Consider the following 27,377-nt stretch of genomic DNA (forward strand, 5'->3'; position numbering starts at 1 on the left):
GGGCATCGGGCACCTCCCTGGGCACAGGCTGCGGCCACCCAGGCCGTGAACCCTCGCCAGGGCCGGTGGCTGGGCTGTGGGGAGCTGGAGAGCGGCCCTGCTGTGGTGTCACTGGGGCAGGGCCTGGCGGCCCTGGGGGCTGACATGGGGCCTGGGACGTGGGAAGGGACCAGTAAAGGCCTGTTAGTGCTGTGAGGGCTCTGACACATTTCAAAGCTTCACTGATCCAAACTTTTTGTTGAAAATGTGTGCAATTACCCATTAGCACAGTGGAGGGTATCTGAAGTATCCAAAGATGTGGGTTTTGGGAAGCATGAGCCTGCAGAGACTAGAAGGCAAACTTAGCCATGTATCCCAGGCTGACAGGACACAAGGAGATTGCCAGAGAGTTTAGCTCCCCCAGATACTCAAAACAGCAAGGTCTCTAGAAGAGTGTTTTAGAGGTGTGTGTGGTTCAGCACCCTGTCCTGCAGCAGGTCCTTGGCTTGGCTGCGCTGGAGCATGTAGTGGCGCAGGCTTTGATGCCCCCAGGGCACCCTCTGCCTGGAGGATCCAGTGCAGCCACCATGCACAGATCTATGCATTGGAGATGGCTCCGTCAGCCAGGGGCTGCCTGTAAATAGCCAACTCCACTAGTCCAAAGTAAAATTCTGGGGTAAGCAGCAAATTGTTCAGGAGGTTGCTGCACCATAGCAATACATCCTGCTTTGTTAAATAAAAAATATAATTGGGGTTTGGCATTTCTTCCCTGCTTTTGCCCATGAAAAACAGGCTGAGCCCTGCAAGGTTTCTGTGTTCCTTCATTTAGAACTGGACTGGCTGTGGAAAAAAGCAGTATATGGTAGAAGAAAACTTAAGACCTGTGGGGGCATAGGCAAAATGGCTTGAGAGATTTTTTGCCTCTTTCTAGTTTCTGTGGTACTGGGGTACTGTGAAACTTACAAAATAAACTTTTCTAAGTTACCACTAATGTGCACAGACATTGTTTTAAAGCAGCGCTGATTGATTTAGCCTTCTAGGGTAGATGTCGGGCACGCTATTCGTGATTAACAGCAGATAGAAACCAGGGAGATGAGCAATGTTGATCATACTGAATAATGTTATGAATGGAAATAAGAGTACAAAGTAAATACATGTCAACCTTTTGGAATTTTGTGTGATTTATATCGTTTCAGTGTTGGATTGAGTAATTGATCTTTTTATTGGTGTGTTTTATGCTGTAATAAAACTGGATCTAAATAGTGAGAAGTTAATAGCTGCTATAAGTAAAACACACAGGCACTGGAATGAGACACATTCTCTATAACCAAGAACATGCAAAAATTGCAGGGAAGTTTGTTTGAACTTGATGTGGTGAAAAATAAAACTATTGTTCAAGCCAGTGAAAGATTTACATTCTTCCTTGAATTCTCTGTCAGTTCAAAGTAAGCCTGTTAAGAGTGCCGCATTAGCACATAGGAAATCTAAATTTCTGTCTCATATATTGGTACTTTAAGGCCTCTTCATAATTCAGACTTCTATATTCCAAGATTTTTCTCTTTCCCATGATTAGTTCCAGTAGCTTGCTCTGAAGCTCTGGTTTGAGGCATGAGACACTGAGCTAATAACAAAGAGTGGCTGGAGGCTTCTTAGCAGTGTAGACAGAAATAAATAGCTTTGTGGCAAAATGAGCGGGTTCTGCAGATCGCAGGGGGAAGACGAGGGGTTGGGATCAATTGCAACTCTTCTGGGGCAGGAGGGGTTTGAGATGTAAGGACCATCTGCCTTTGGCTGTGGCACTAGGGGCGGGGGTCTGCTGGGAATAGACATGGGGACAGAGGTATGAGGAAGGCTCAGGGTATTTTTAGGACAGGGAAGGTATGAGGAGGTTTGTGGCAGCAAGATCTCTCTTATTCCTTCACGCTTTCCACCCAAACCCTGTCTCCTCATTGTCTTCTCCACTGTCCCATGTTGTGGGTGCCTCTTGTCACCTTTGTGGCCGTCCATTTTTTCTCAAGCTAACAGTTTTCCTTTCCCTCTTCATTGGCCACTGCCAACTCTCCTCCCCCTCTCAGGTTTGGGAAAAGAGCTGGGGTCTCAGTATCATTTGTCCTGGCTGTTGGGAAGGTGATAAAGGGCTATATGAAGAGAAATGAGGGGACTGTGCAGAGGTGAAGACACCACCCCAGTGACCTTGAAGAGCAAGGTTTGCTTCTCCTGCTGACCTGTGTGACATGAGAGAGATGTACAGCAGATCCTGCTGCTGCCTCATTTACACTCCTCTTGAAGTACTGTATACATTAGGAGGTGCTAATCAATGGTTTGGGATGTAGGTCTGTCATCCCTGTCTTCTTTTGCATAGGTAAAATCTGCTGGTAGAAGTGGACTACTTGCTTACAAGTGTGCAGGTTTGTTGGGTGTAAAAGACCTTGAACAAAGAAGTGATTGTTGGGTTTCGTATGTTTTAGTTGGGAAGTTAAGATTATCTGGGATGGCTCTAAAATTGTTGGTCTGGACATGGCATATCCACATCTGAAGCAGCTGTAGCACACTGTATATTTGCTGATGTGACAAAACTTGCAGGATTTTTGTAAAGGTTTTACGTTTGGAATATACTAGAAAAGCATCTTTATCCAAGCTGTTGTTGAAAGGGAGAAAATGAGCTGTTGAAATGAAGAGTGTCCCAACTTCTGTGGTTGGAGTGTACATTAACACTGATAACTGGTAGCTCAGAACATTTTTGTATATTTTAAAAACCATTTACTCTACCCAAAGCTTTCTATATTTTTAATATTTTGTCCAACTTTTCAAATGTACAGTATTGATTTGCATTATCCAAACTGTCAGTTCTTATCCTCTTTCTTTTCTGTAAATCTTCAGAGCCATGGTGATGATAAAACATGTTATAACTTGCCTGAACTCATTTATATCCTACATCAACAGGAAGTGGAAAAAAACCCCCGGAGCTCTAGTTTGAGATTAATCCAACAATTTTTAAAGCATGCCAGCTTGCATTTTCCAAAATGTTTTATAACAATCTGTACTTTCTTCATTAAGCAGAGTTAATGATTTCCAAAAGTTTTCTTTTTAGACAAAACTGTTGCAGCATATAAAAATGAGACCGATTAAGGTGATTTGAAGACACATAAGAGTACTGTAGTTGGTATAACAGCAGGAGTATGTCTAGGCTCAGCCTTTAACAGACACTTGGGAAGCCTTTGTTGTCAAGAGTACCTTGTGCTTCTTTTGGTCTCGATAGGTAATTCCAAGCTTTGTCCCCTTATGAGTTCCCTAATTCCACAACAGCTTGCAGTATCTTATGCGGAGAGCTTGAGATAACATTACATAGTTGTATCAACAGTACAATTTATTAACATACCAGATTATTGAGCTCAGTTTAAAATCTTGTGGTATAACCCTATCTTCACTAAAGTGTGCAAAATTGTGTGAACTTTTGCCAGACTAGCAGGGGAGCTGCCAGGGACCACACAGTCCCATGATGAGCTTTCTAGACTATCCGTGTAATGTGTACACTTGAGGGAAGATGTATGAAGCAGCACTTTAATTCTTTTCTTCATATCAGACGCTTAAAAAGGTTCAAATTAGAGGTGCAATTAGAAAAGTACCTACTGCCTTCAGTGTCCTCAGATGTGATAATTTCTTTTTCTTAGTCTTTTAACCACCTGGGATCTCCTGGGTGGCTCTCTTGGAGCTCTGGCCCAGACAGACTCCATTAGAGATCCAAGCAAGGCTGTTTAAATAAACGTCTCTTCCTTTAATTGCGGCTCTCTTTGACCAGATCAGCCTGTTCCTACTTACTTGCACATGGGGCCTGACCCTGATTTTCTATTTCCCCTTTCCTTATTGCAAGTAGAGAAGTTAGAATAATATTAACAGTTAAATAAAAAGGCAGAGGAGAAAATAAACACTAAAAGTGTAGCTGCAGTGTCCTATGTGGAGGAGGCAGGCATATCTGTGCAAAAACTCAGAGGGTGGGTGAGTTATGTAGAATATGACTTGAAGATGGAAGAAGAAGGACTGGACCATTGCTGGACTGTTCAGGTCATGAATTCATTCCTTTCTGAGCTGTGGGAAATGTTTCCAAACAAAAAGCCACTCTGTGGGAAATAGCTCTCTGAGATTAGGCTTTATGCCCAAATCAAAAACCCAGGGGAATTTATATAATGCTGACTTTCCATACAATTGGAGGATTGATTGCTTATGGGAAGTGGACATGGGAGTCTGCAGCTCTTAAAATCTTAGCCTTGATAGCACAGGACTGAAAGATAAAGTAGATGACTCCTGGCAGGATATCACTGACCTGAATGTCAGTGTCTTGGTGAGGAACTGTGTGCCCTCCTTTCCCAAGTGGAATGGTATCTGTGTAGCTACCACATTTTGTTCAAGAGGTTTCCATTAGGAGGGAGCAGAACTGGGTGGGCAGAAGTGAGACAATTTTTGAGATACTCCATGAGATAGAACCATGTGGAAAAGCACAGCCAAGAACATTGGGACTATGTAAAAACTGGAGCCCTTCATAGCAACTTAAAACAAAGGAAGCTTTAGGTGGAAATGCAAAAATAAAAGGTGTTAACATGTCGAGGGGAATTTTCAGAGACGACCCCCCTAATTATCTTACTTAAGGGAAACTGAAACCCTCACCTGCTGAAAAGAAGTCATCTTTGTCTTTCAGGAACTCCTTGTCACTTGCAGAGAAAGTGAGAATCAAATGTCAACCCCAAGCAAACCAACCAAATTAATTAAATGGCTTTTTTAATAGCTGTGGCTGCAAGTTGAGAGAAAAAAAAAAAAGGGAAAACAATGGCAAGTAAGGCACCTGGAGGAGATTCTTTCTGTTCCTGAAAAGCAAAATTGAGAGTCCTTCAGGTCCTATGTAGAATTGCACAAATCATGAGAAATCACCGAAGATAAAATGTATCTAAATGCTGGCAATATATTAAACTGTGAAAAATGTACTGTTGCAGTATAATAGATGATAAAGTGATAAAGGAGTTTTTTGCCTTTTTACCACCATGGAAAAGAATGAGGGGTGGGGAACGGGGGGAAGATTTGCTGAATAGGAGTAACAGTGGTTTTGTTTTCTTGAAGACCCAGACAATGGAGTTTTATGTTTGTTATTCCCTGATGAATTTGCAATGAGGAGAAAGGAATGTAATTGTATGCCCCTGTGATTAAGTCCATTTGCTGTGCAAAGAGGCCCGAATGGTCATGGCATGCTCAATGACTCAGCTGAAACCATCATTAACAACTTTTGCCAAAAGGGAGAAGGAAGCCAGGATGCAGAGGATTCCATTAAGGAGCTCTAAAGAGAGGACAGCTGCACCTAATTTTCAGAAGCGCATAGTTGTCTTCGAGGAAGCCAAGCAGTACCAAGAAAAAAAGCTTAATTTTTAGTTCCTAAAGAGTAAAGTAATTCCATTTATTTTGTCTCTTATTTTCTTTTCCAGTATGGGTTTAAATGAGGCATCTGCCCTGAGAAGAGGTGTTTCTATCAAAGGAGACTTTCTTCTTTGTGTATGCATAAGTGTGCCTACTTATGTGAAGTACTCACTATAGGTAATCAGTAGTTCGTGGTTTGATGGTGCCTGATAATAGCAAGAAAAAGTCATTCAACAAAACTGTCCTGGAGCTGTCCAATACAGAGCATTTTGTTTTGACAAAAGTTTTGGTGCTTTGCAGAGGACCTGATTCTCTCTGCCTCTCAGCACTTGACTACATGCAGTTTTGGATTTTTAAGTAGAGCTGGGGTAACGTATGTCTTCTGCTCCGGCAGAATTATTTGTAGGATGCCTTTGGAGAGCTGGGCAAATGCAGGGAATGAAATCCAGTTCAGAAATCAAAGTGATATGAAAATTTCATTATATGGTGATTTCATCCTGAAAACTACACTACACTAACACCGAAATAGAACTCAAGCACAGATGATTGACACCTGAAGTAACTATATAATCACTTTAAATCATTAGCCTGTTTACTTGTTTGAATAAACAGTAGGCAGCTTTTCTCTCCTGAAAACGATTAGGCCAAGATGGAGAGAGTATTTTGATACTATGGAAAATACTCATAAGTATTATGACAATTATTATGAAATAATCCTATTACATTTTTTGTGACATAGACATTTTGCCACCTTTTCCCCAAAGTGATCATTTTCTAGTCTTGTTTGCTTATATATTGCCACTGGTTGATATTTTAAACTTAGTTTCATTGTTATGAAAGCGTATTTTACAATATGGCTGAAAAGTAATTGACTTTCTGTGTTTGTATATATGCTCTTTTCACCTTTTAGTATCTGACAACCAATAATCTTGTGTCTAGGTACAGAGTTCATCTTTAACAAGGTCGATCCAAAATACACATGACAGCATTTGATTTTAAGGATCTAAACTATAAAGCAATGCTTGTGGATTATGAAATAGTTGCTAGTTATTATGGCTAAATGATAGTTAAATTCTGTTACTTGCAAATTGATTGTGAATTCTGATTAATTGTACAGCCTGTATAAGAACAGAGAATATAATCACACATTTTGGAATAAGGCTTAGAACCAAGAAAATCTGTTTTAGTTAAACAGTGGATCAATATCTTATAGATGTAAGAGAACAATATATGATATTATGCACACCATCTTTGGATGTTGATGCTACATCCCAGAGATTCCTCCGATTAGACCTTTTTGTTTAAGGAGATTACATTTTTATACAAAATCTTTCTAACATGGTAAGTAAATGTATGAAATTAATTATTTCATTGTGTGGAGTGTCTAGATTTCACAGATTACTTACATAACTATTGTGGTCTTAAAGGACCTGCAAATACCACGGCTGTTGCACTGGCAAATGTAGCTTCTATAAAATGTGTCTGAACATATTAACATTTTGTTCAGTATTTCAGTAGTTTAGTATTTGGTGAATAAAGTATCAAAATTAAGGGACTAGAATTTCAAAGAATACTTTTTGAACTGTGGTTGTTTCTTTTATGTGAAAAGCAATGTTAAGTGGTGGTTAGAGCACAGCATATAATTCTGTAACTGGAAATAGAACAGCTGTTACTTAAAGTTACAATGTAACATGTATGCTTATTTATTTTGATGACATCCTGACTTGTTTTATTTGGAGGCCCAGTCCTACAGAACATGCAGTGTTTATTTAGGCCTGAATGCAGCTGATTACAGTCCAGGTGCAAATTTTGTGAAAGTTCAGATGGCTATTAATTTATTTGAGCCTTTTTTTGAGTGGAAACAGAAGTCCACCTAGTCATTTTAAGTTGAAGGAGTGACACTGTACCTGTACAATGATTGGTTTTGTCTAAACCCATAGGTGCTTGTTTTACATCTTGCAGGTAAATACTGTATTTATTTTACATTTTTATTTTATAGTTTACATATTTTTTATACTTCAGCATAGAACGTAGGCTGTAATATATTTTACTATAGAAAAATATATTGAACTTTACTGAAAACAAAATTGTCGATCTCCCTTAGTATTAAATTCTGTACAAAATTTTCTATGTACTTTGGTTCTGATCAGGTAATATTGCTATTGGCTTGTGCTAACAAGTGAACTGTTAATGAATGGACCATCAAAATCTGTGTGGAACTGAAACCAGTGAAGTGCTTTGGGTGAGTGGTGACAAATTTCTTTGGTCTTACCTGTGGGCAGACAGTAAAGAGCACAGTGATGCAGCTGAAGTTAAATGAGTGATATTTCCAAGTCACAATAAAGAAACTTGATTTTCAGGCTTCCATGGGACACATGGGAACACAGAAAAATGGGAAGAATGAAACTGAGAAGCAGAGACCACTGGTTTCTGTGAATGCAGCTTTCAGCAAACAGCACCTAAGTTAAATTTTGCATCTCTGTTTCAAAGCACAGAATCTACTGCAGAGCATCTGCGTTCTGCATTACTAGTACATTCTGGCTTCTTTAGGGCTGCTCTCTGATAAAGAAATGAGTCTTGACCGTATCATTCCTCAAAGGCCTAAGGACTTTAGTCTGTAACTTTTACTTTAGATGCCTAAGTCTGACACTTAAATGCCATAGAGACTCTTGCTTCCACTCAACCCCAGGGGTAATGGAAGTCATTATGCCTGCGTTTCTGTCAGTAAAAGTTCCTACACACCTGTATGTCTGATGCTAGGCATGTCTAGAACCGTGTCTCCCAGTAGGTACCTAGCACAAGCCTGATTCCTAGAAGGATTTACAGAGTAGAAATTCTTCTCTTGTCTGTGGATCCTGATCCAGCAGGAATTTTTAAGACATGTTTTTTGAACAAGCTCCATGAAAAGCAGTATGTTTTACTCTTTATATCATGTGGTTAGAACATTAGTCAGAAAAGAAGACCAAGGTTTAGTTCCTTCCTCAATCTGAAGCAGTTTGAACCATTTACCTTACATTTCTAGTAAATGTTTAAACAGTAAGCTTCTAGATAGAGGAGAGGGAAGAAGTATGAGGTATGGTGTAACTATGGGTGGTATTATGTGTTTCAAGCCCTTTTTTGCCAGCACTGCAAAGAGCCTTCAGGTAGGTATCACATTTTCAGTTTCTAAAGTGATCCTTGCGGCTTAACTGATGTTCATCAACGCTAGAGATCTCTGATTTGTTTTGGGTGTTAGGTCTCTAAAAGCAAGCCACATCACTCAGGAAACATTTGTTGTTTACAGTGAACTGAAGTGAGATACGTATGTGTCAGCTATGGTGGAGATTAGGCTTCTTACTTGATGAAGAGGAAAGCTGCGTGAAAAGTCTGATTTATTCAGTCAAGGGTAATGGCAAACATTGTGTGTGTGTGTTGCTGTATTAGAAAGAAAGCTGCAAGACTAAAGCACTCAAATTCATTGTTCATACTGCTTTGAGCAGTAGCACACTCAATAGCTTCTTCAGGGTTTTCCTATTCAAGATGACTCTGAGCAGAACTGAAGGAGTGTTTCTCTGCCCCTCAGCAATGCTCTGTAGCACTGAGAGACAAGACTTACTCAGCAAAGGCTGTGCCTGACTCCAGACTATCCTTCACCACCAGGAGGTTGCCTTCTGGTACAGAGGTTTTAACCCCTGTGAGTCATACCATGTTCTTACCTCTTACTTAGTAGAGGACTGAAATATAGAATTCAAGCTTTAATGCATTTTTGAACCTGTCTTTTTAAATTCATGTTAATTAAGTCTACTAAAACTTTGTCTCAGAAACAAACCTCATAGATAGGGAACATCATATAAAAGGGACTATGTTTGGAAACTCTTCACCTGGATCCATTTTGATCTCTTTTTGTGTATGTTGTCTAACATACATTGTTTATTGCTATATGTTGGATAATTTGGGTATAAAACTTTTTCACTTTATCTTGTTCTGTATTTGTTTAATGGTTGTTCATGCTGCTGGCTTACTATATTTTTGACTGTTTATGAATCCCACAATTTAAAAGCTAATAGATATTTTCCAATAACTCTATAGAAATGAACACAAGTCTTATGCATCGTGGAGAGCAAATATAAAAATATAATTTTATGTTGGTGCTCCACAGCATAAATGCAGGCATTGAACTCAGATTAATCTGAAGGTTTTGGTTTGTATTGCGGCAAGCACTAGCACCACCTCATTTTATAAGTACCTACTTTGCATCAAATATTTAAAAATTAACTGGAACAAAAAATGTAAAAACCTGATATTACCTCCAGCATCTTCAGTGTTCTGGTGATAAATGGTCAAACTCTTAGGAGTGCTTGCAGAAGGTTAAGGATTGGATATAATTAAAAAGGATCGCTTCCAAAAGGGAGGCTGCAGAACACCATGGTCTTAAAAATCTGTGCTATTAATACTTTTTGACCGTGGCTTTTCATTTACTGTAAGAAATACAAATTGGAACTGACATTTAACAGATTAATTTATCTCCACAAGCCTTCTTTATATGAAGTCACTAAGACTTCATGCGTGCTGCTTGTGTCCAGCTGTATAATCCTTAGCTTTAAGTGCCAGACTAAACCCTGGAAACACTGTGTTTGCTCTGAAATAGTGTAAGTGATGCTCAAGATTTAGTGTTCTTGGGAACACAGAGTATGTTAGAATTCTCTTTTGTATATAAATTCAGCTTTTTAAAACAAACAATTGAACCCCAAGTTTACCCATTTTTCTAAGGGCACCGGTTTGACATTTAAAAAACCCCAAACATCTCAACTTGAATAACTCTGGAATATGTCTGAAAATGCATCTGGCATCTTTAGAAATGTCAAATTTCTGGCATGAATAATAACATATTGTATTTCTTTCACTTTTTTGTTTTTAAACACCATGAATTAAGATTTATGGCGTTATAAAATCGGCTTTTTTAATTTGTGGGATTCCTCTGAAAGGTAGGTTATATACCTGTTTATGCAAGAAAGCATGACCTTTCTGATACCATCAATATACAGCATAAGCAACTTGTCATAGGTCCTAGCAAGTGCACCATGTTGTTTTATTCTTTCTTTTGCAGCCTACCTTGGTGACAGTAGATACTTCTTAATGGATTATATGGAAAATAAGTTACAAATGTTTTGTGTGTTTTGAGATATGGGAACTGCTTTGGAAAAGTTGATCTGTGCTTTTGAAAGAAAAAATGTTGCCTAAACTGCTGTAACTTCTAATGGCCATTTAATTCACCTATTGCTAATTTAAATCGAGTTGTCTGATTCAGAAATGTGATAGTCCTGAATTATTAACAAATTCTAGGCCCCATAATGTCGAAAAGGAGCAAAGGGCAGAAGTTGGACAGAAAAGTTGCAAGTGGAATGGCACAAAGGAGGCAGAATGAGGAAGTCTTCAGCTATTTACTGTATGGACTATAATATTGTAAAAGGTATAATGTCAGAGTAGTCTGAGGTAGTATGCTTTTTATGCTAAATAATATTTAATTATTGCTCAAAAGAGGGGAAAAAAGAAGTGCCTTATTTCTTCTGGTTTCCTGGTGAAAACCTAAGAGGTGTGTGGGTGACGAGTGCTTATGACTGTTCGGGATCACTGATGAGTATAGTAGCAAATCTCATCCCTGGGGCCCAGATGACTCTCTGACCCATATACTGAAGATTTCTTCATAGACATAGAGTGGGAGGAAAGAATTTGCCTTCTTTCCATGTGCTGTAACCTGGCAAGATGGAACAGGATGCTGCACTGCCTTCCACCCCCACTCCATCCTTGCAGTGCCAGCTTGCGGGGAATTGTCTGCAATGGCTGAGGAATAATTTTCTGCAGTTTCGAACATGGAGATTTCTGAGAATTTCCAAATGCATAGCAAACCTGCATGGCCCCAACTGTTCTAACTGGAAAAGCAAACACCTCTCAGAACGGAGAGGGGTACTTCTCATGGTATCGTGCAGATTTGGAGTTGTAATCCTGTCGTAGTATTAAATCCTGATCAGTGAATGTCTGAAGATTAAAATAGTGGCTGATATCACATGTTGTTTGGAGTGAGGGAAAAGAAGAGGCAAAGATACTGGAAGTAAATGGTTATAGTGGTATTACAGGATTCAGGGACGTTTTCATAGGCAGAGATGAGAGAGTACTTCTGCAAGCTTAGTAGAGGGATAGAGGGAGAATCACTTCCCAGCATTACCAAGGGTATGGCTCATCATAAACCAAGAATGTGGTAGCTAGGCAGTTATGATACAGATATGGAGCTATGTATCCAATGATGAAGTACCATGTGTGAAAATTCAAGTGCACAGACACCCGTAGGGAACATTTTTAACATGTTAATACAAATGTTGACCCCTAAGCAACAAAAGAGAAGAGCTGGAGTTACTCATGAAAGGAGGAAAGCCACCACTACTTGTTAAAGAATCACAGGCAGTACAAGGCCACTTTGAAAGTTGAAAGCTGAAGAGCTGGTGAATGTCACCTACAAAGGTTCCTATTGCCTCTGCCCACAAGATGAATTCCTTCCTAAGGACCTCTGAGGTATCATCATCATCATCATCATCATCATCATCATCAAAAAATACTGGTTTGTCATTGCTGACTTGAAACTGGAAGTTGTTGGGTAGACATCTCGCGTGAAGGAATATGGCTGTGTATTCTGTGCCTGTGATGGGGGAGATACAGAGTAGCTGCTGGGTTTACTCTGAATACCCACAGTGTGGGGTGTACTCTGAATACCTAAACTTTGTCTCCTGGTTACCCAGATGCCTGCTGGTCTTGCTGCCAAGAGGAGAGGTCAAGATACAAGGGGTGGCACCGGCTGCTTCTGAAGCCCCATTCTGCTCTCCGGGGCAGCAGGAGGGCAGGGATGTCCGGGCTTCCTCTCCTCACCCTATCCCACCTCTTCCTCCTGTCTGCTCTTCCTCTTACCTTTATAGGCCCTGTTCTGCAACAGAATAGCTCAGAAAAGCAGCTTGGAAGAGGGTGATACACCTGCAGGATGGAGGCTGTACACCTTGAGGGCAAGTGCCCTGGAAATTGTACTCTGAAGAGTGAGAAGGAGGGATGCTGGAAAAGAACTGCAGAGATACAGAAACATGGAGGTTGGAAGGGACCTCCTGGGATCATCTGGTCTGGCTTTTGCTCAAAGCAGACCCAGTTAGCTTAGGCTGGCTAGGGTCTTGTTCAGATCAGATTCGAATAACTGCGAAGATGGAGACTTCGCTATCTCTTCTAGTGTCTGGCCATCTTGCTGGTAGAAAGTGTTTCCCTTGCATTGAGGTGGCATTTCCTCTGTTCCCACGTGGGCCCATTTCCCCTACGGCTGTGGGGAGTGTCTGCTTCCGTCTCCTCTACACCTTCCCTCCAGGTAGTTGTGGACTGCACTGAGATCTCCCTGCAGCTTTCTCTGCTTTTAGGTAGGGAGGCTGGGTATGGGGGAGAGAGGAAGAGACTCCTATTTTATTGATTTTATTCCTGTCTCCTACTAGAATCCCACAGCCTCAGAACAATGTTGGCCAGGACTGCATGTAGTTTCCCCATCCTTGCTTCCCACACTCCAGAAGTCCTCCAAGACATCTGACCTTCCTCTTGGTTCTCAGTTAGTGACTTGTAGCAATGCACGCCTGGCAAGGAGCTGAATTGCTTCAGTAAAGACCATTCTTTAAAAAATTAGAAACAGGTTCATTAGCAGACACTGAGGGATACCTTAAAACAGCAGTGCTTCTGGAATCATCCTGAATAATCAGTCATCAGTTTGTTCTTTGTAGGTTACTTCAGAGATGTTGGTTTCTTTTGGTGTCACTATTCAGTAGGTAATCACCTCAATATGTGCTGTTGCTCCAGGGCTGGGACAAAACAGACCAGTGTGTTTGGATGTGTGAAGCTGTACTGGGTTTGCGCGGCCAGGTTTTGGTAGTGGGGAGGCTAGGGGTGGCTTCTGTGAGAAGCTGCCAGAAGCTTCTCCTGTGTCTAATAGAGCCCATGCCCAGAGGGCTCCAGGATGGACCCACCGCTGGCCAAGACCGAGCTTATCAGGGAGAGTGGTGGTGCCTCTGGGATAACGTAAGTAAGACAGGGAAAGAAACTGCACAATGGCAACTGCATCTGGAGAGAGGAGTGAGACTATGTGAGAGGAGCAGCCCTGCAGCCCCCCAGGTTGGTGCAGAAGGAGGGGCAGGAGGGGCTGCAGGTGCCGGAGCAGAGATTCCCCTGCAGCCCGTGGTAAAGACCCACGGTGAGGCAGGCTGTGCCCTGCAGCCGTGGAGGTTAACGGTGGCACTTACGGAGGACCCCGCACTGGAGCAGGTGGATGCCTGAAGGAGGCTGTGACCCAGTGGGAAGCCTGTGCTGGAGCAGGCTCCTGGTGGGACCTGTGACCCCATGGAGAGAGGAGCCCAGGCTGGAGCAGGTTTGCTGGCAGCACTTGTGACCCCGTGGGGACCCACACTGGAGCAGCCTGTGCCTGAAGGGCTGCACCCTGTGGAAGGGACCCACGCTGGAGCGGTTCGTGAAGAACTGTAGTCTGTGGGAAGTGCTCACGTTGTAGAAGTTCATGGAGGACTGTCTGCTGTGGGAGGGACCCCACGCTGGAGCAGGGGAGGAGTGTGAGGAGTCCTCCTCCTGAGGATGAAGGAGTGGCAGAGACAACTGTATGGATGTTGAAATGGCATTTCTCTTCCATGTACAACTTAAACCAGCTCCTTGTTCAGACACCCATCTGGGGGATTGGGAAATACTGATGTTTTTCCTATGTCAGCAGGTGATTTATAACATCCAGGGTGAGGTTTGTATGGTATCTGCTGGCTTACTTCATATTTTTTCTTAATTGTGTTTACCTGTGTGAAACAAAGCTGAAAGCAGAGGAATACACAGGAAGTTTTTTGGGAGGGAATACCTAGAGACATGGGTTGTGTAGTGCTGGACAATCCTGGCCTTCTCCCCATGCTGCATCTTTGCAAAACCTTCTTGGTGTGATGTGTCTGTTCATTAGTTACTCTACTCTGCCACTACTGTGTCCTTAGTTGCTTGGTGGACTGAAGGGAAAATATACGATAGGGACCAGGAACAAATTTTATACTTTATGAATGTAGTAAAAGTAATTGTCTTCATATAACAGGCTGTAAGAGTCATCACATTGTAAAGAAAGTGAGCTTGAATACTTGCTGGAATATCTTTAGTCTTGCGGGAGAAAAGCAGCTAAGTCTGTAAATTTTGCATGGTTTTAAATTCAGCTTGGGATCATATCATATCTGGAACTGCAAGTGTTTCTCAAAGTATGAGAATTTGGATATATAAATTGGATACATTTTGGATATAATTGAAACAGCAAATATTTGTGTTTTCCTCTTTGAGCACAAATGTGCTAAATTTCTGTTTTCTTCCTTTAAAGGCCTGTTTAAAATACTAAGGGTCTGATTTGTCTCCACTGAAGACAACTGGGGTTCTTTCAAAGTTTTCACTAGTTCAGGTTCTAAATTCCTCTAGAACTTCTGTTTCCATTCCTTCAGCAATCACAGCCTCCTTTGAATGATTTGTCAATATTTTAGTAAAAACTTACTTATTTTACAAATAAGTAAAAAAAAAAATCTTATCATTTAAAAAAACATAATTTGGAAAACCTAGAAATGTTTTTTGTCTGTTTATCTGATACTACTCTTTGTTTGATGTCAGTGAGTTTATATATCAGGGGTCCTCAAACTAAGGCCCGCGGGCCAGATATAGCCCCCCAGGGTCCTCAATCTGGCCCCCGGTATTTACAGACCCCCCCCGCCGGGGGTTGGGGGTGCAAACCAAGCAGCTGCAGATGACGGCCTGCCACTTCATCTGCGCGCCGGCCCCTGGTTAGAAAGTTTGAGGACCCCTGTGATATATCATTGTTAAAATGCTAACATATAATCACATATTTAAAGGTCAGTCTACTTCATGATACCTTTATATGTAGTCTGAAGGCTGTTGTACTAAGTTAAATGGAATAAATGTCCTTTCATTCTATAGTGTAAAAAAATCAGGTTTTGAATCTTCAACAGAGATTTTAACCAGTTTTTCCCATGGCTATGGATTGCTATTTAAAAAAAAAAAAAAAAATCTGTTTTGCCTTTCATTGGATGTTTCTGGAAATGAAGGAAGAAGAGGGAGGACAGGTAAAGAATTTTGAAGGACAAAGCTTTCAAACAAAGTTTTGAAACCTTCAGCTAAAGCAGCGGTCTGTGCTGTCATTCTTATTCCCTCCAGCATTTGATGGTACTTAAATTAACAATGAGAATAACATTAAGTACATTTGTGGAAGAAGTCAGTGAATAACACAAGTGGGCTTGATCTGTTGTGCTTGATGCTGGAATCCAAACCTGTCTTAGGGCTATACAAGACAAATGAATAGAAGAAGAAATTAGCAAGACAGAAAATATAACTTCTGTTTCTGATGATGGCCCATAATTGCAGGAGGCAGACAGAGCCCATGGGCTTGCTCTTTGCTCCAGATACCAAACTTGCTTTAAATCACTTGTTGTGTATTTCTTACTGCTTCTCTTTTGTTTTCACAGCAAATGTTGCAGTCATGGCATTGCAAATATCATCTTGTCTAAGCCAGCCCTACTCTCCCTTTTTCTAGGTGGAGAACAAAAATAAAAAGATGGAAAGAAAATAGATGTTAGGGGAAAAGAAAGGAGTGAGGAGGTACTGGCAGAAATGTGTAGGTGAGATATCAGCACTTAGCTGAATTTGGTAGGACTGGCAATGTTTCTGAATCCTCAGCTGGTTTGCTTTTCTGAGGACACTGAGACCACAGCAGTAATGGATGAGCAGTTCTTGCGTCTCTCTTGTCAGCTAGGCATGATCCTAACAGAGTCTTTAAATTGCATTAGAAGTTCATACTTGGCTTGTTGCCTTTATGCCTCTTTATATCAATGTTCATTGTTAGAGATTGTTGTACCTTTCTCTCAGACTTGAGCCGATTTCTATAGTGGTTTCATTGCTAAATTAAATATAATTATATGTAATTATGCATAATAATTGTATATAATTTCTAGTTATTGCATTATGTGCCCCAGTGACTGTTTTCCTTCTGTTTACCAACAATTATCACTAGCCCAACTGAAGTCTACATTCTTTAGCTCAGACAAAAGGATCTCCCAAACTATTACTCCAGGCATTCATTTGTATTAAATTGTTTTCTGTTGCCCTGTTTGGTAACGTAGATACATATATGTGTGCACACTCAAAACTTGAACTTTTGGATATCCTGTGGGAATAGGTTCAAACGTTTCTTATGCAGAATCCTATTACCTAATTTCAACTGTACAATTTAAGTGTCAGATTTTATCCCATTGATTAGCTGTTTTGTTTTCCTTGGGTCTGTCCAAGGAGAGAAAATTCTGTGGAATCTCAAGTTGCTTGATAAAGAGAGAAATTACAGCATGGGCTTTTCACAGACGGGATGAAATCATGGTTTCCAGGGAGACCTCAGATTCATTTGTTGCAGCCAGAACGCTGAGCTGCCAACTGTGGTTGCTTACATAAGTTGCCCATCCTATATTGTTTTCCAATCAGTCATGTATCAGTCCAGCAGCTCAAGTGCTGTGGTAAGCCTTCTTTTTCTTTAATCTGTAATAACTAATTGCTGGCACCTGGCACAGCATCCTCTTGGAGTGGGAATAAATCCAACAAAGTGCAAAGTTCCAGAATAAATTGGATTTAAAAATACAAGCCTTCTGTGACTTCAGAGATTGGAGCATGAATACAAACTTTTTCTGCCGTAGACTGGAGGAGTCTGTGGGTTTGCTGTGCTTCACTGAACCATATGAAAAATAAACAGTCAGCCCATCCCACTTAAGAGGATTCTTTGCTTTCAGAAACATTTATCTTCTTGCTTGGGTTATACTATATATCAACTGCTTGCTTTGGTTTTCGAAGTACAGCATTGGAGTTAGTATAAAGCCTTTATACAGTTGATAGAAAACCTTCTTTTTGAAATCTGCTGAAAATGTAATAATGTCTTTAATACTATGCTCCTTTATATAATCTGCATAATACTTTGAACAGTACATATATGAGAGCTGTAAATATGGAGTATAATCTTACCATGTAGTCCTAATCCCCGTGGTCTTATTTTGCTTATATTGAATATAATATATTCATATTACAATTCAAATTGTAATCACGTTGCAGAATAGTTTCATTTAAACTACTGGTCCATTTATCTTTTTTTTTTCTTACCCATCCCTGAAATCTCTCTTGGAGTGAACATTGAAATGGTTTGCTTTGTCAGTTGTTTGGGAAATGCTTTTTTTGACTTGTAAAGTCAAACATTTTTAATGAGGGATTTAAACTGTGGCTGTGGCACAAAGGAATGAAGTATCAAACATAAACGAAGTAGTTAGTTGTTAATGCCTTCGCTGAGCTTTGGGAGAGAAAACCATTTTGGGGAGTTTGAGTGGCAGGAACAGACCATGCTGGTGTATACTTGAGGGACCACAGATACCTATGCAGAGACAGGTGAGATTATTTCTGAAAGTGCCAGCAAGATGTGATGCTACTGTTTCTCTGAGGTCTCCAATGTTCATTTATTTTCTGTAGGCGCTTGGACATTCACCTTCAGCTAACCCAGGTCACTTTGCTGTTGACACTGCACAGCTCCCATTGTTGCAGCTGTGGACTTGATATACTTCTTATTCAACTGCAATAGGTCTTTGCCTGCATCTCTCCTCACTTCTTTCATGTGTTTCTCCAGCTCTGTCTGGAGATCTGTTTTTCAGTCTGCCTATCAGGTAGGCTTTTAGACTTTTAGAGGGAGGAGAAACAAAGCTGTGCCTCTTACCCTTGCCACTGTTGTAAAAAGAAAGACAGCAGAGGGGAGGAGGGCCCAAGCAAAAGCCCCATTAGCCTTTTCTTTTTAGGGAGTCCAGGCCATGTTTCTGCTCGATTTCAGGGTTAGGATATAAACTGTCTCAAACTGTGTACTTTGTCTAGCCATGTATTCTTAGACAGGCTGGGTACAGATACTGCTTAGCCAGAATGGAACCATTTTACAGCTACTTTTCATTCTTGTTGCACTAGGAGTAACTATAAAAAAAAAGTAAAAAAAGAAATTTGCAATATGTGTAACTTAAACACATGATTTTCTTTCTTGACCCCTCTTAATAAAAACTCATCTGAACTACTCTGTAATCATACATTTAATGTTGTAGAACACTTCTGGTATGAATGTAATTATACTGGTGATTGTGCCAAAATGGTTCATTCCAATGTAGAAATAGAAATAGTATGTGGAATAGTATTGTATTCATCGCTGTAGGAGATTTTATCTATCTATATACAAACTTGCATTTATGTACGTACATGTATGTGTAAACTGAGACTAAATTAATGATGTGTTCACAGCCTCACCCTTCCTAGGAAATGCTGTTATTCTTTTAAATGTTTGCAAGCATAACCACCTCATCAGTTGGGCCCACCAAGAAAAATAAATGAGGAGGAACAATATGGGGAAAACATGAATGCAGAATGGTACTGAAATCCAAGTGGAAATAAATACAGATTCAGTTGTATTACTTAATAAAAGTAACTGACTTGGAGTAACCTTACAGACTTTTTGGATGCTTAGAACTGGTAGTATAAGGTAGAGTTAGGGATAAATTGTCCTAACATTTTATTTGCAAAACCCATTAATTTTGAGAACAGAGAGAACAAATATAAAAAGGTGATGTAATATTGCATTACTTTTCCACATTATTTAATGCAAATAAATCAGGATTTTCAGGGTTGCTTTTCTCTTGCTGTACAGTTTCTGTAGTGTTGCGTAAGTTTTGGAAATACAAAGATTCTCCATTATGTCCTTTCAATCATTATTTTTGTAATGTTTTAATATTTGTTCCTTTGTAGGTCAAACCTAATGATCTATAGTTGAATTAAGAGATGTTTATACAGTGAGGTAATATGAGAGAAGTGTTAATTTATACTTGGAAGGCAAGATAGTAGATATGTAACTTTTAGTCTCGTTATTTTCTTGGAATGCTGGAAAAGGTTAAGATCATACCCTTCCCGGCTTCCTTCTTAGGCTGTAACTGGAATGGGAAGAAGTGAAGGAAGGAATTCCTCCTTTCAGTATATGTCTTTAGTGTAGTTCTTCAGCAAGAAATCTTCATGCAGCGAAGAAGCCAGGATTTTCAGAGAGAGGAAAATCTCTCTCCCTCTCTCTCCATTCCCCAGCTTGAATAGTGAAAAAACTGCACTGCAGAGCAACTATTTTTGATTCTGGAAGATTCCAAATTGCTCTAAATGGAAAGTTTCTTCAGACAGTATTCCTGGGAAAAGTAAAGTTATCTACTTATCTAGGCACTTGAAAGCTGGATGTAGAAAGGCAGCATCAGTAAACCACCTTTGAGATATAGAAGGTGATGCTTTTAGGCATCTTATATGCAAAGTAGAAATACTGCTCAAACTGCTTAAGCACCTACGTTTCCTAAGTACTGGAAACTTAATTTTGATGTGAAATTCTTCTGCTGTGCATGCATATAAGAAGTGCTGTCATTTGAACCTATGTGCACTTCTGTGTAGCAGAGCTCTTCTGGGAGTTGCATGCCTTTGCCATCTCTAACACACTGGCAGCCTTGAATTCATTCAAAAATGGAGTAGAGGCTGTTGGTTTCAGTAATGGCTGTACCACATGTCCACTGTTCAATTTCCATCACAGTCGGAGGTTTTCAGTGGCCCTGTCCATGCAAATGCTGCTGCACAGCAAAATTGCAGCACCCAGAAGAAAGCAAGAAATATGTTGCAGGAACTGTGCAATTGGATAAAGCTGCCTAAAATTATACAGCATGAAGGTGAGTCACTATGTCACCAATTTCCAAACTTCGCTGAGTTTTCTTCCTATATGTCACAAAAACTGAATGTGCATTGGAGAGACTGTGATTTAGCTGTCTCTGACCATGCACACATAGGGCATGGGCTGATGCAGCCAAGGTTTATTGTACCTGCTTTCTCTCCTGCCTTTGGTGAAGAAATAATACTCTGATAACTCTGCTTTGGTGGAGAACAGGGTGTTACGCTGCTGCCCTGTGGGTCATGTTTCAGGGGCTGATGCTTAGCAGCATGCTATGGTTTTACCTTTCATTTACTGTGAGATGCACAGAAGCTTGTCTGAGTCTTGATACAAGTCTCAAAAGTGCTAAAATGTATGTGGTGTACTCTACAACTCTTCATCTTAGGCGCTCAGAGTAGAGGTCTTTTTGTAAGCTGTTTGGGAGCCCTCTGTGCAAGATAGATCATTTTACCCCAGGGGACTGTTTCCATTCATTCTAAACATCCCCTTTGCTATCAGTAACATGTAAAAGAACAAGATAAAAAGCATACACCGAAAAGCAGAAGAATGGCCATAATGAGTCACACTAAAGGTCCACCCAGCCCAGTATCCTGTATCAGTTAATGTCTGATAGGCTTTTGCAGTTTTAATTTAAACAGTTTTGTGGAGTTGGGAGATAGCCAAAACCTTGCTCCTGCCACCCTGTGCATCACCAGAATTGCAAAGCCTGTGCATGAAGTGAACTGTCCCATTTAAGGTGGAAAAATGAAATAGCCATGGGGAATGCCTTGAAAAATACAGTATCACATACGCTATTTCTCCACTAATACTCCGTCAGTCTGCAGCCCTTTACTTAAGCTGGATGCAACATCTGTGTATTTATTTAGTAACCCTGTATGGATTTATCTTCAATGACCTTCCGTATACTAAAAGTGTTTTGGTTTAACTGAGAGATGGGAAGGCAGTTTGATAAATTTATTTTCCTGGTTACATCTGGTAAAACCACAAACTACTCACAACAATTAACTTGCAAAAATACAGGGTGTAAAAGTTTTATTTAAAATATTATTTTCTGGGGTTTTTATTTATTTTACTTTTCACATAGCTTAACATAATGTCATAGATTTATAGAATATCTCAAGTTAAAAGGGACCCAACCCATAAGGATCATTGAGCCCTGGCTACTGTTTGCAGATGCAGTCATTAGGAGCCAGCATAAATCCCGTGTCCCTCTGCCTGTGTGGTGCTGGGACAGATTTACTATCCCTTAGTGCTTCCCTGCACAATCAGACCCAGATCCTGCAGCTCCAGCAGCAGAAGTTTGGCACAAGGACCCTGACTTCTTGTAGACGCCAGCAGAGCTCTCAAGGGCAGAGAAGAAAGCAGTGAGAACTTACAGAGACAGCTTTCTCTGTTTCTCTTAAAAAAACTGGAGATAGAAAGGACATGATCAGCAGTGATGAATTTTGGCTTTTGGTGATGACAACGGGGAGGTCCTGGGCTGATATTAACAGTGGTCTCTCCATGGTAGCAACAAGGCACTTGGGCAAATATTTTCTGTAATTTCAAGTACATTTCTGTTGCCTGTGCTATAATTACTATATCGTCAAGACTGAGCAGTTTGGTCTTTGGAGTTGTTGGTTTGGCATCTCTTTTGACTGTTAAAAGTCCAGTGCTATATTATTATTTTCTTTCAGATAAATTGAACACTGCATAATTCCTGAAATCCTCATTGGATGGTTGCTTAAGTCTTGGGTTTATCCTTTTAATTTTGGTTTCTATTAATAAGTCCATTTTGGACTACTAAATAGTTATTTGGCTTTATTGTTATAATGAAGTTCTCAAGTTCTGTATCTCATATTTTTCAGGCTTTGCTGTAAATGAAATGCAGAAGGACTCATAAATATATGGAAAAATTGGTCCATTGAGGGAATACAATTTGATACTGCAAATCAGATAAGCTTGTTTTGCCAATTATTTTACTGATTCTTTTTAAAAAATATAAGTTGGAGCATGGTTTTCACCAAAAGAAATCTTGCTCTGACGTGAGTTTTGTTACTTTAATGTCTTTCAAGATTAAAGATGTACACTGAAGACTGCTGTAGCATTCAGTAGTAAAGAATGGAAATGAGATATGTATGATTCTTGTCCTGTAATTCCCTCCTGTGCCCCCACACACTGATGCCTGATAGCTTGTGACAGTATTTCCAGTATTATTTCTTTTACTGGTGGAGTGAGAGTGGATTTAGATATGCGCCTCCTGCGAGGCCAGGGCTGCATGGTGAATGGCAGTTCTCTCGGGTTGGGTCAGTGGGGCTGGGGCCAGGAGGAACTTGCAAATGTTTCTTTCTTGTTCTACCTTTTTTCTGTTTGGACTCCTGTTTTGCAGAGGTTTAAGACAGCTTGATGCCAGCTGATCAGTGGGGTCATGTGAGGGGTATGCCATTGTTTAAAATATATGCATAGATGAGATGAATGCAAATTAATGATAGGAGAACACAAAACTGAAAAATGCAGAGGACAGCGCATCCCTGCTGGGTGTATGAGTGCAGACAGCATAGCATATCCCTATGATTTCTTTACTGTGAGGGGTGTGGTAAGGCACTGGAACAGGTTGCCCAGGGAATGGATGGGACTGTGAGCAACCTGGTCTAGTGGAAGGTGTCCCTGCCCATGGCAGGGGAGTTGGAACTAGTTGATCTTTAGGGTCTCTTCCAACCCAAATGATTCTATGATCCTGTGAGTTTTCCTTTCCTCACTAATAGTTCCCCTGTAATACCCCTCATCTCCTCTTTGCTGTGGTTTTGAGACGACCTTTTGCTTCGGCTCCTAAACCAGGCTCCTTGCACTCTCTGCAGGACAGCCAGTAAGTGCTGTCACATGTACCTCTCCAACGGTGAAGTCAGTGAAGTCGGTAGTGTTTCTGTTGAGCCCCTCCTTCCTTGGAGGCACATGGCTTCCTTGCAGCATCCTGCTCTCCCCTTCCCACCCAGCCAGCTCTCAGCATCTTCCTCTTCCCTGTAGCTTCTGTCATTCCTACTGATCTGGGGAGCTCATCCCCGGAGGTACCAGTGGATAAATGTTAGCAGAAGGGTGAGCAGAGGTGAAAGGGGGTGGTGCAGTTTAAGGAAGACTGTAATGGTTTCTGCAGGGGTTGGTGAAAGGAGAGCTGCACCAGAGAGCGGGATCCCTGTGTCCCTGCCTGACCTGAAATGCCTGTGCTTACGGCATACAGCACATACAAGTTTTGTGCAGGGAGAGTGTTGTTAGTATAATTTTGTAGATTTAGTCTGCTGTTTTGTTTTCAAAAAAAAAGGTGTGATGTTAATGGTAGCAGTCCCTGTAATCTTGTTAGTGAAGACTGATACAGTGAAGTCACTAAGTTGCTTGGGTTTTATTTTCCTTTTACATAAATTCTGTGGATTTTACAGAAATAACCGTTTAGACAACCACAGCAATAACAAACACCAAAAATTAGTTAATGTACTGTTGTGATATTTTCCTCAGTTGTCTTTTTCACAACCATTCCTTATCAATTTTTTCAACCTTTCTCTTTTGGGGCTGTTGGTGAGAGGAGTCTATAGGAATTCATAGTTTGTTGGGGCCAGAATTGTGGTTTTCTGATGTGTGTCAGCTCTCTGTACAGTACTCTGTCTTCTTTTCCAGTTACAGGCTGACATTCTTCTGATATTCTCAAAGAATGCCGTTGTCCTTCTTTAATTACCTGCTATTTAAATTCCCACATAGATTTAATTTCATATGTTCTTTTTTGGTATTGCTCAATTTGGCCTTGTGAGAGATGTGTTTTACCCTTCAGTAAACATTTGCCATGGAAAAGGCTGAAATGATGAATCTTGCAAACCATCAAGTCTGAAATAATCAGTGTAAATTATCCACTTCTACTATGGTAAGATTTTTTCAGATATTACGTGCTTATTACTTACACACTTAATTTCATAGTTTAAACAGATCCTTTTTCAAAAGGCTGGGACAAGAAACTGCCACTTAATCTATTTAAATGAAGTTGACATCCCAGTATTTGTGTAGGATCATTGGAACAGTGCATCTTACGTCCTATCCCATAGACTCCAAAGTGCTTCATGTCGTTTCTCACCCATTCTGACACAAGGTAGTATAATAATAAAGTATGGTGTTACCTTGCAATTACTTGTAATCTGGAAGTGATATTTAATAATGTAATTATATTTTTGCACTATTAAATTTGAGAGATTATATTAGGTAGGAGTATCATTTCCTGGAAATTTACTGTTGTGCATTTCTTGAGGTTGTGGAGATATTTTTGGTTGTGTTTTTTTTTTGTCTTAATGGAATGAGTGCTTTATAAGCAGCGGAAAAAGCAAAGCAGCTGACTGAAAAGCCAGGGTGAATCAGGTTACTGATTTTGTGGCACATCTTCTGTCTGGCAAATACAGATAATGAATCTACCAGAAAGAAACCTGACATTGAAATTGCTACCTCTCTAGTTACTGTCTTGACCCCACAACTCTGTAATCCCTTTTTCCCGCGTCATTTTTCCTAAACACATTACGCTAGGTATATACATCTTTTGAGAGTAAGATCTGTGTTTAATTACTGTAGAATTTTGTTGCAGATAAACAGTTTACTGGCTGCTTGATTGCTGCTCAGTATGTTGTAGTGATTAAATGGCAATCTCTTTGGTTTGCTCCCTTGACTAGTCTTGGTAAAGGAAATGGTTACTTATTTCCATTTACTTATTTATTCTCCTAAGAGACACTTGCAATAGGCATACTGAATTGTGTTTTGCTGTTATTTTTGGAGAACAGTATTTTCCAGCACTACAGAAGTTTCAGAACATGTGCCAATACCTTATTAGTGGTAGCATGGTGGACACCTTGTCTACCCTGAAGAGTTCAGAATTAAAGATTAGCAATATAAAAAGGAAAAATACACATAGTTTTCACCCACCCACCCCCATATATTAAATTTTAATTTTGTTGTGTAATAAATATTTTCATTTATATTTGACCTTTGTGTGTGTAGACTGTTTTGGTGTGGGCATAAGTAAAGGTTTATGACTAGAAGAAAAAAACATGAAAAGGAAAGGAGTCTTGGCCTTATTCAAGGAAGGCATTTCAATTCCAGGAAATGGGCTGAAAAAAGCAGCAAGACTGTTAGAGATAAACTAACGTGTAATAGATAAAGACTAACATGACTGACAAAGCAAAGCCTGTAAAGACGAATAATTAGTCTTGTAGCTAGATGTAAAATACTTAATTCAGTGACGTTGAAGGGTAGTGCAATGAATTGACCCTGAACTGCTACTGAAAATTTGTCCTGAATTTAGCTTTTTTTTATGGGTTACAGATCTTCCCATAAATATGGGAAAATTTAAAAGCAATAGGTTGGTTGGCCGGTTACTAGGCAGCACAAACACAATGTTGATCTGAATGCAAACCAAATATCTCAATTGGGAAAAAAGTTTCTGTTAAAATATGCAAAGATAGATATAAATTATTGTAAAATTTTGTCCTCTGTTACATTCATTACATTTGATTGAGGAAACCTCTGCTTAGATGAACAAGTACCACTTCACATAGTTTAGTAGAAGTCAAAGGATCACAAAATGGTTGAGGTTGAAAGGGACCTCTGGAGGTCATCTGGTCCAAATCCTAAAGCCAGTTGCCAAGGTCTATGTCCACAAGGCTTCTGCGTATCTCCAGGGATGGAGGCTCCACAGTCTCCCTGGGAAACCTGTGCCAGTTCTCAGTCACCAGTGCATGCACTTACTCAAACCAGCAGTTAATTCTCCCTTTTTCTGTCAGGGTGTTCATGTTTTGTAATGGAGAATAAAATGTAGTTAGAAAATTTGCATTTTGCACTGGAGGATAAGAAGACAGAATACAAAAGAGATTCAGTATAGTTTTTTTCTTTTTCAGAGTCTTGAAATTAATGGATCTCTAATACAGTACTCCAAAAATGTATCTTGTCCCATTATAATGCTTTTTTTTTTGCAATAAACATAAGTAATAAATATGGCTTAATTTAAGTAAATTTGTAAATAATATTTATGACACCAACATGATACCAAAGCAAACTTGGTTCAGGACCCTTTAGGGGACATAATTCAGAGACCATGATAATAAAGGAGACAAACGGAGTTAAAAATCAGAAATTGAAAATGCATATAATTATGTAATCTGCAGGGCTTGGCTTTTCTGGGAGAGGTCTGGGGCTCGCTGAGACCCTGACCCTTGGTGACAGTCTCAGCCCTGGGACAGAGGAGTGGGAAGTGTCCCAGACTCCCTGAAGTAGACAGGTGCGTGAGTTGAGACTGAAGCAGAGTCTCCCCACCAGTATCTTATACATAATCACTTGCCATATTTTGGAACAGTAGCTGTCAAGTATTTGGATAATGGCTGCAGAGTGGAATAGCGGTTGGACAAGTGTGACTGGGATGGGGAATACAACCTACTTATGTATGTACTTAGCAGGAGCGATGTATAAATATACTTCACTGAAAACTGAGCTTCCATAGAAAAGGTGGTGGGTGCTGCTGAGTTTAGAATCTCAATTTTGAGCTTATGTGCCTGACTGACATTTTTTGGGTCTGTGGTCCATTGCAGGCTGGCCTCGCATCTGGGCTTGCAGATTTGATTCAAAGTTCATCATGCACAGGTTTTAAAACACAGAAGCTTGGGTTTGTTTTGTAATATAACACTGTATTTTCATTTCTTCCCCATCTAGTTTAATCTCAAGACTTTGAAAATAGAATACACATGGCACAGATTGTAAAATTTTTTCAGACGCTATTAATTCTGCTACTTCATGATTACATCTCAGCTGAAGATGGGGAAACAAGAGCAAGTAAGTCTTAATTTTTATATTTCAGATAAGGGCAACTTCAAAGCATGCCTTGAGTTTATTGTATCCAATTTCAGGCCACATGCACTTCTGTTGATGGTGATTTTTTTCCAGTATAATTTTCCTGGTGAAAATGCAGGAAATTATAAGTAACTTAAATATCTTTTTTCTCGTTAAGGAAAGGAATACTTAATTTCTTTTTGTGTCTTGTAAATACCCAAGGGGGGCAGATAGAACTGTAAAGCTTTAAACTTGTGTCTTGCGTATTTATATTTTCATTTCTTCCTAAGTCATATTTTGAATAGCTTAATGTTATGTGAGAAACTAAATAAGAAAAATAGAGGTTCTA

At 40.0% G+C, this 27,377-nt stretch overlaps 1 protein-coding gene across 5 annotated transcripts in view; it reads left to right on the top strand.

Annotated features, from left to right (window-relative positions):
- The window catches only part of COL21A1 (collagen type XXI alpha 1 chain), a 190,004-nt gene that overhangs the window by 46,896 nt on the left and 115,731 nt on the right, over nt 1-27,377 (top strand). For 3 of the 5 annotated variants that reach the window (XM_080389895.1, XM_080389897.1, XM_080389899.1), the window contains one exon: nt 20,075-27,031. In XM_080389895.1, the coding sequence (XP_080246021.1) occupies nt 26,944-27,031 (88 nt within the window). In that variant the 5' untranslated portion in view covers nt 20,075-26,943. The remainder of the gene's footprint in view (nt 1-20,074; nt 27,032-27,377) is intronic. The other 2 variants (XM_080389898.1, XM_080389896.1) reach the window with 2 other exon arrangements.

Source organism: Falco punctatus, assembly GCF_963210335.1.
Source record: "Falco punctatus genome assembly, chromosome: 5".
Lineage (NCBI taxonomy): Eukaryota > Metazoa > Chordata > Aves > Falconiformes > Falconidae > Falco > Falco punctatus.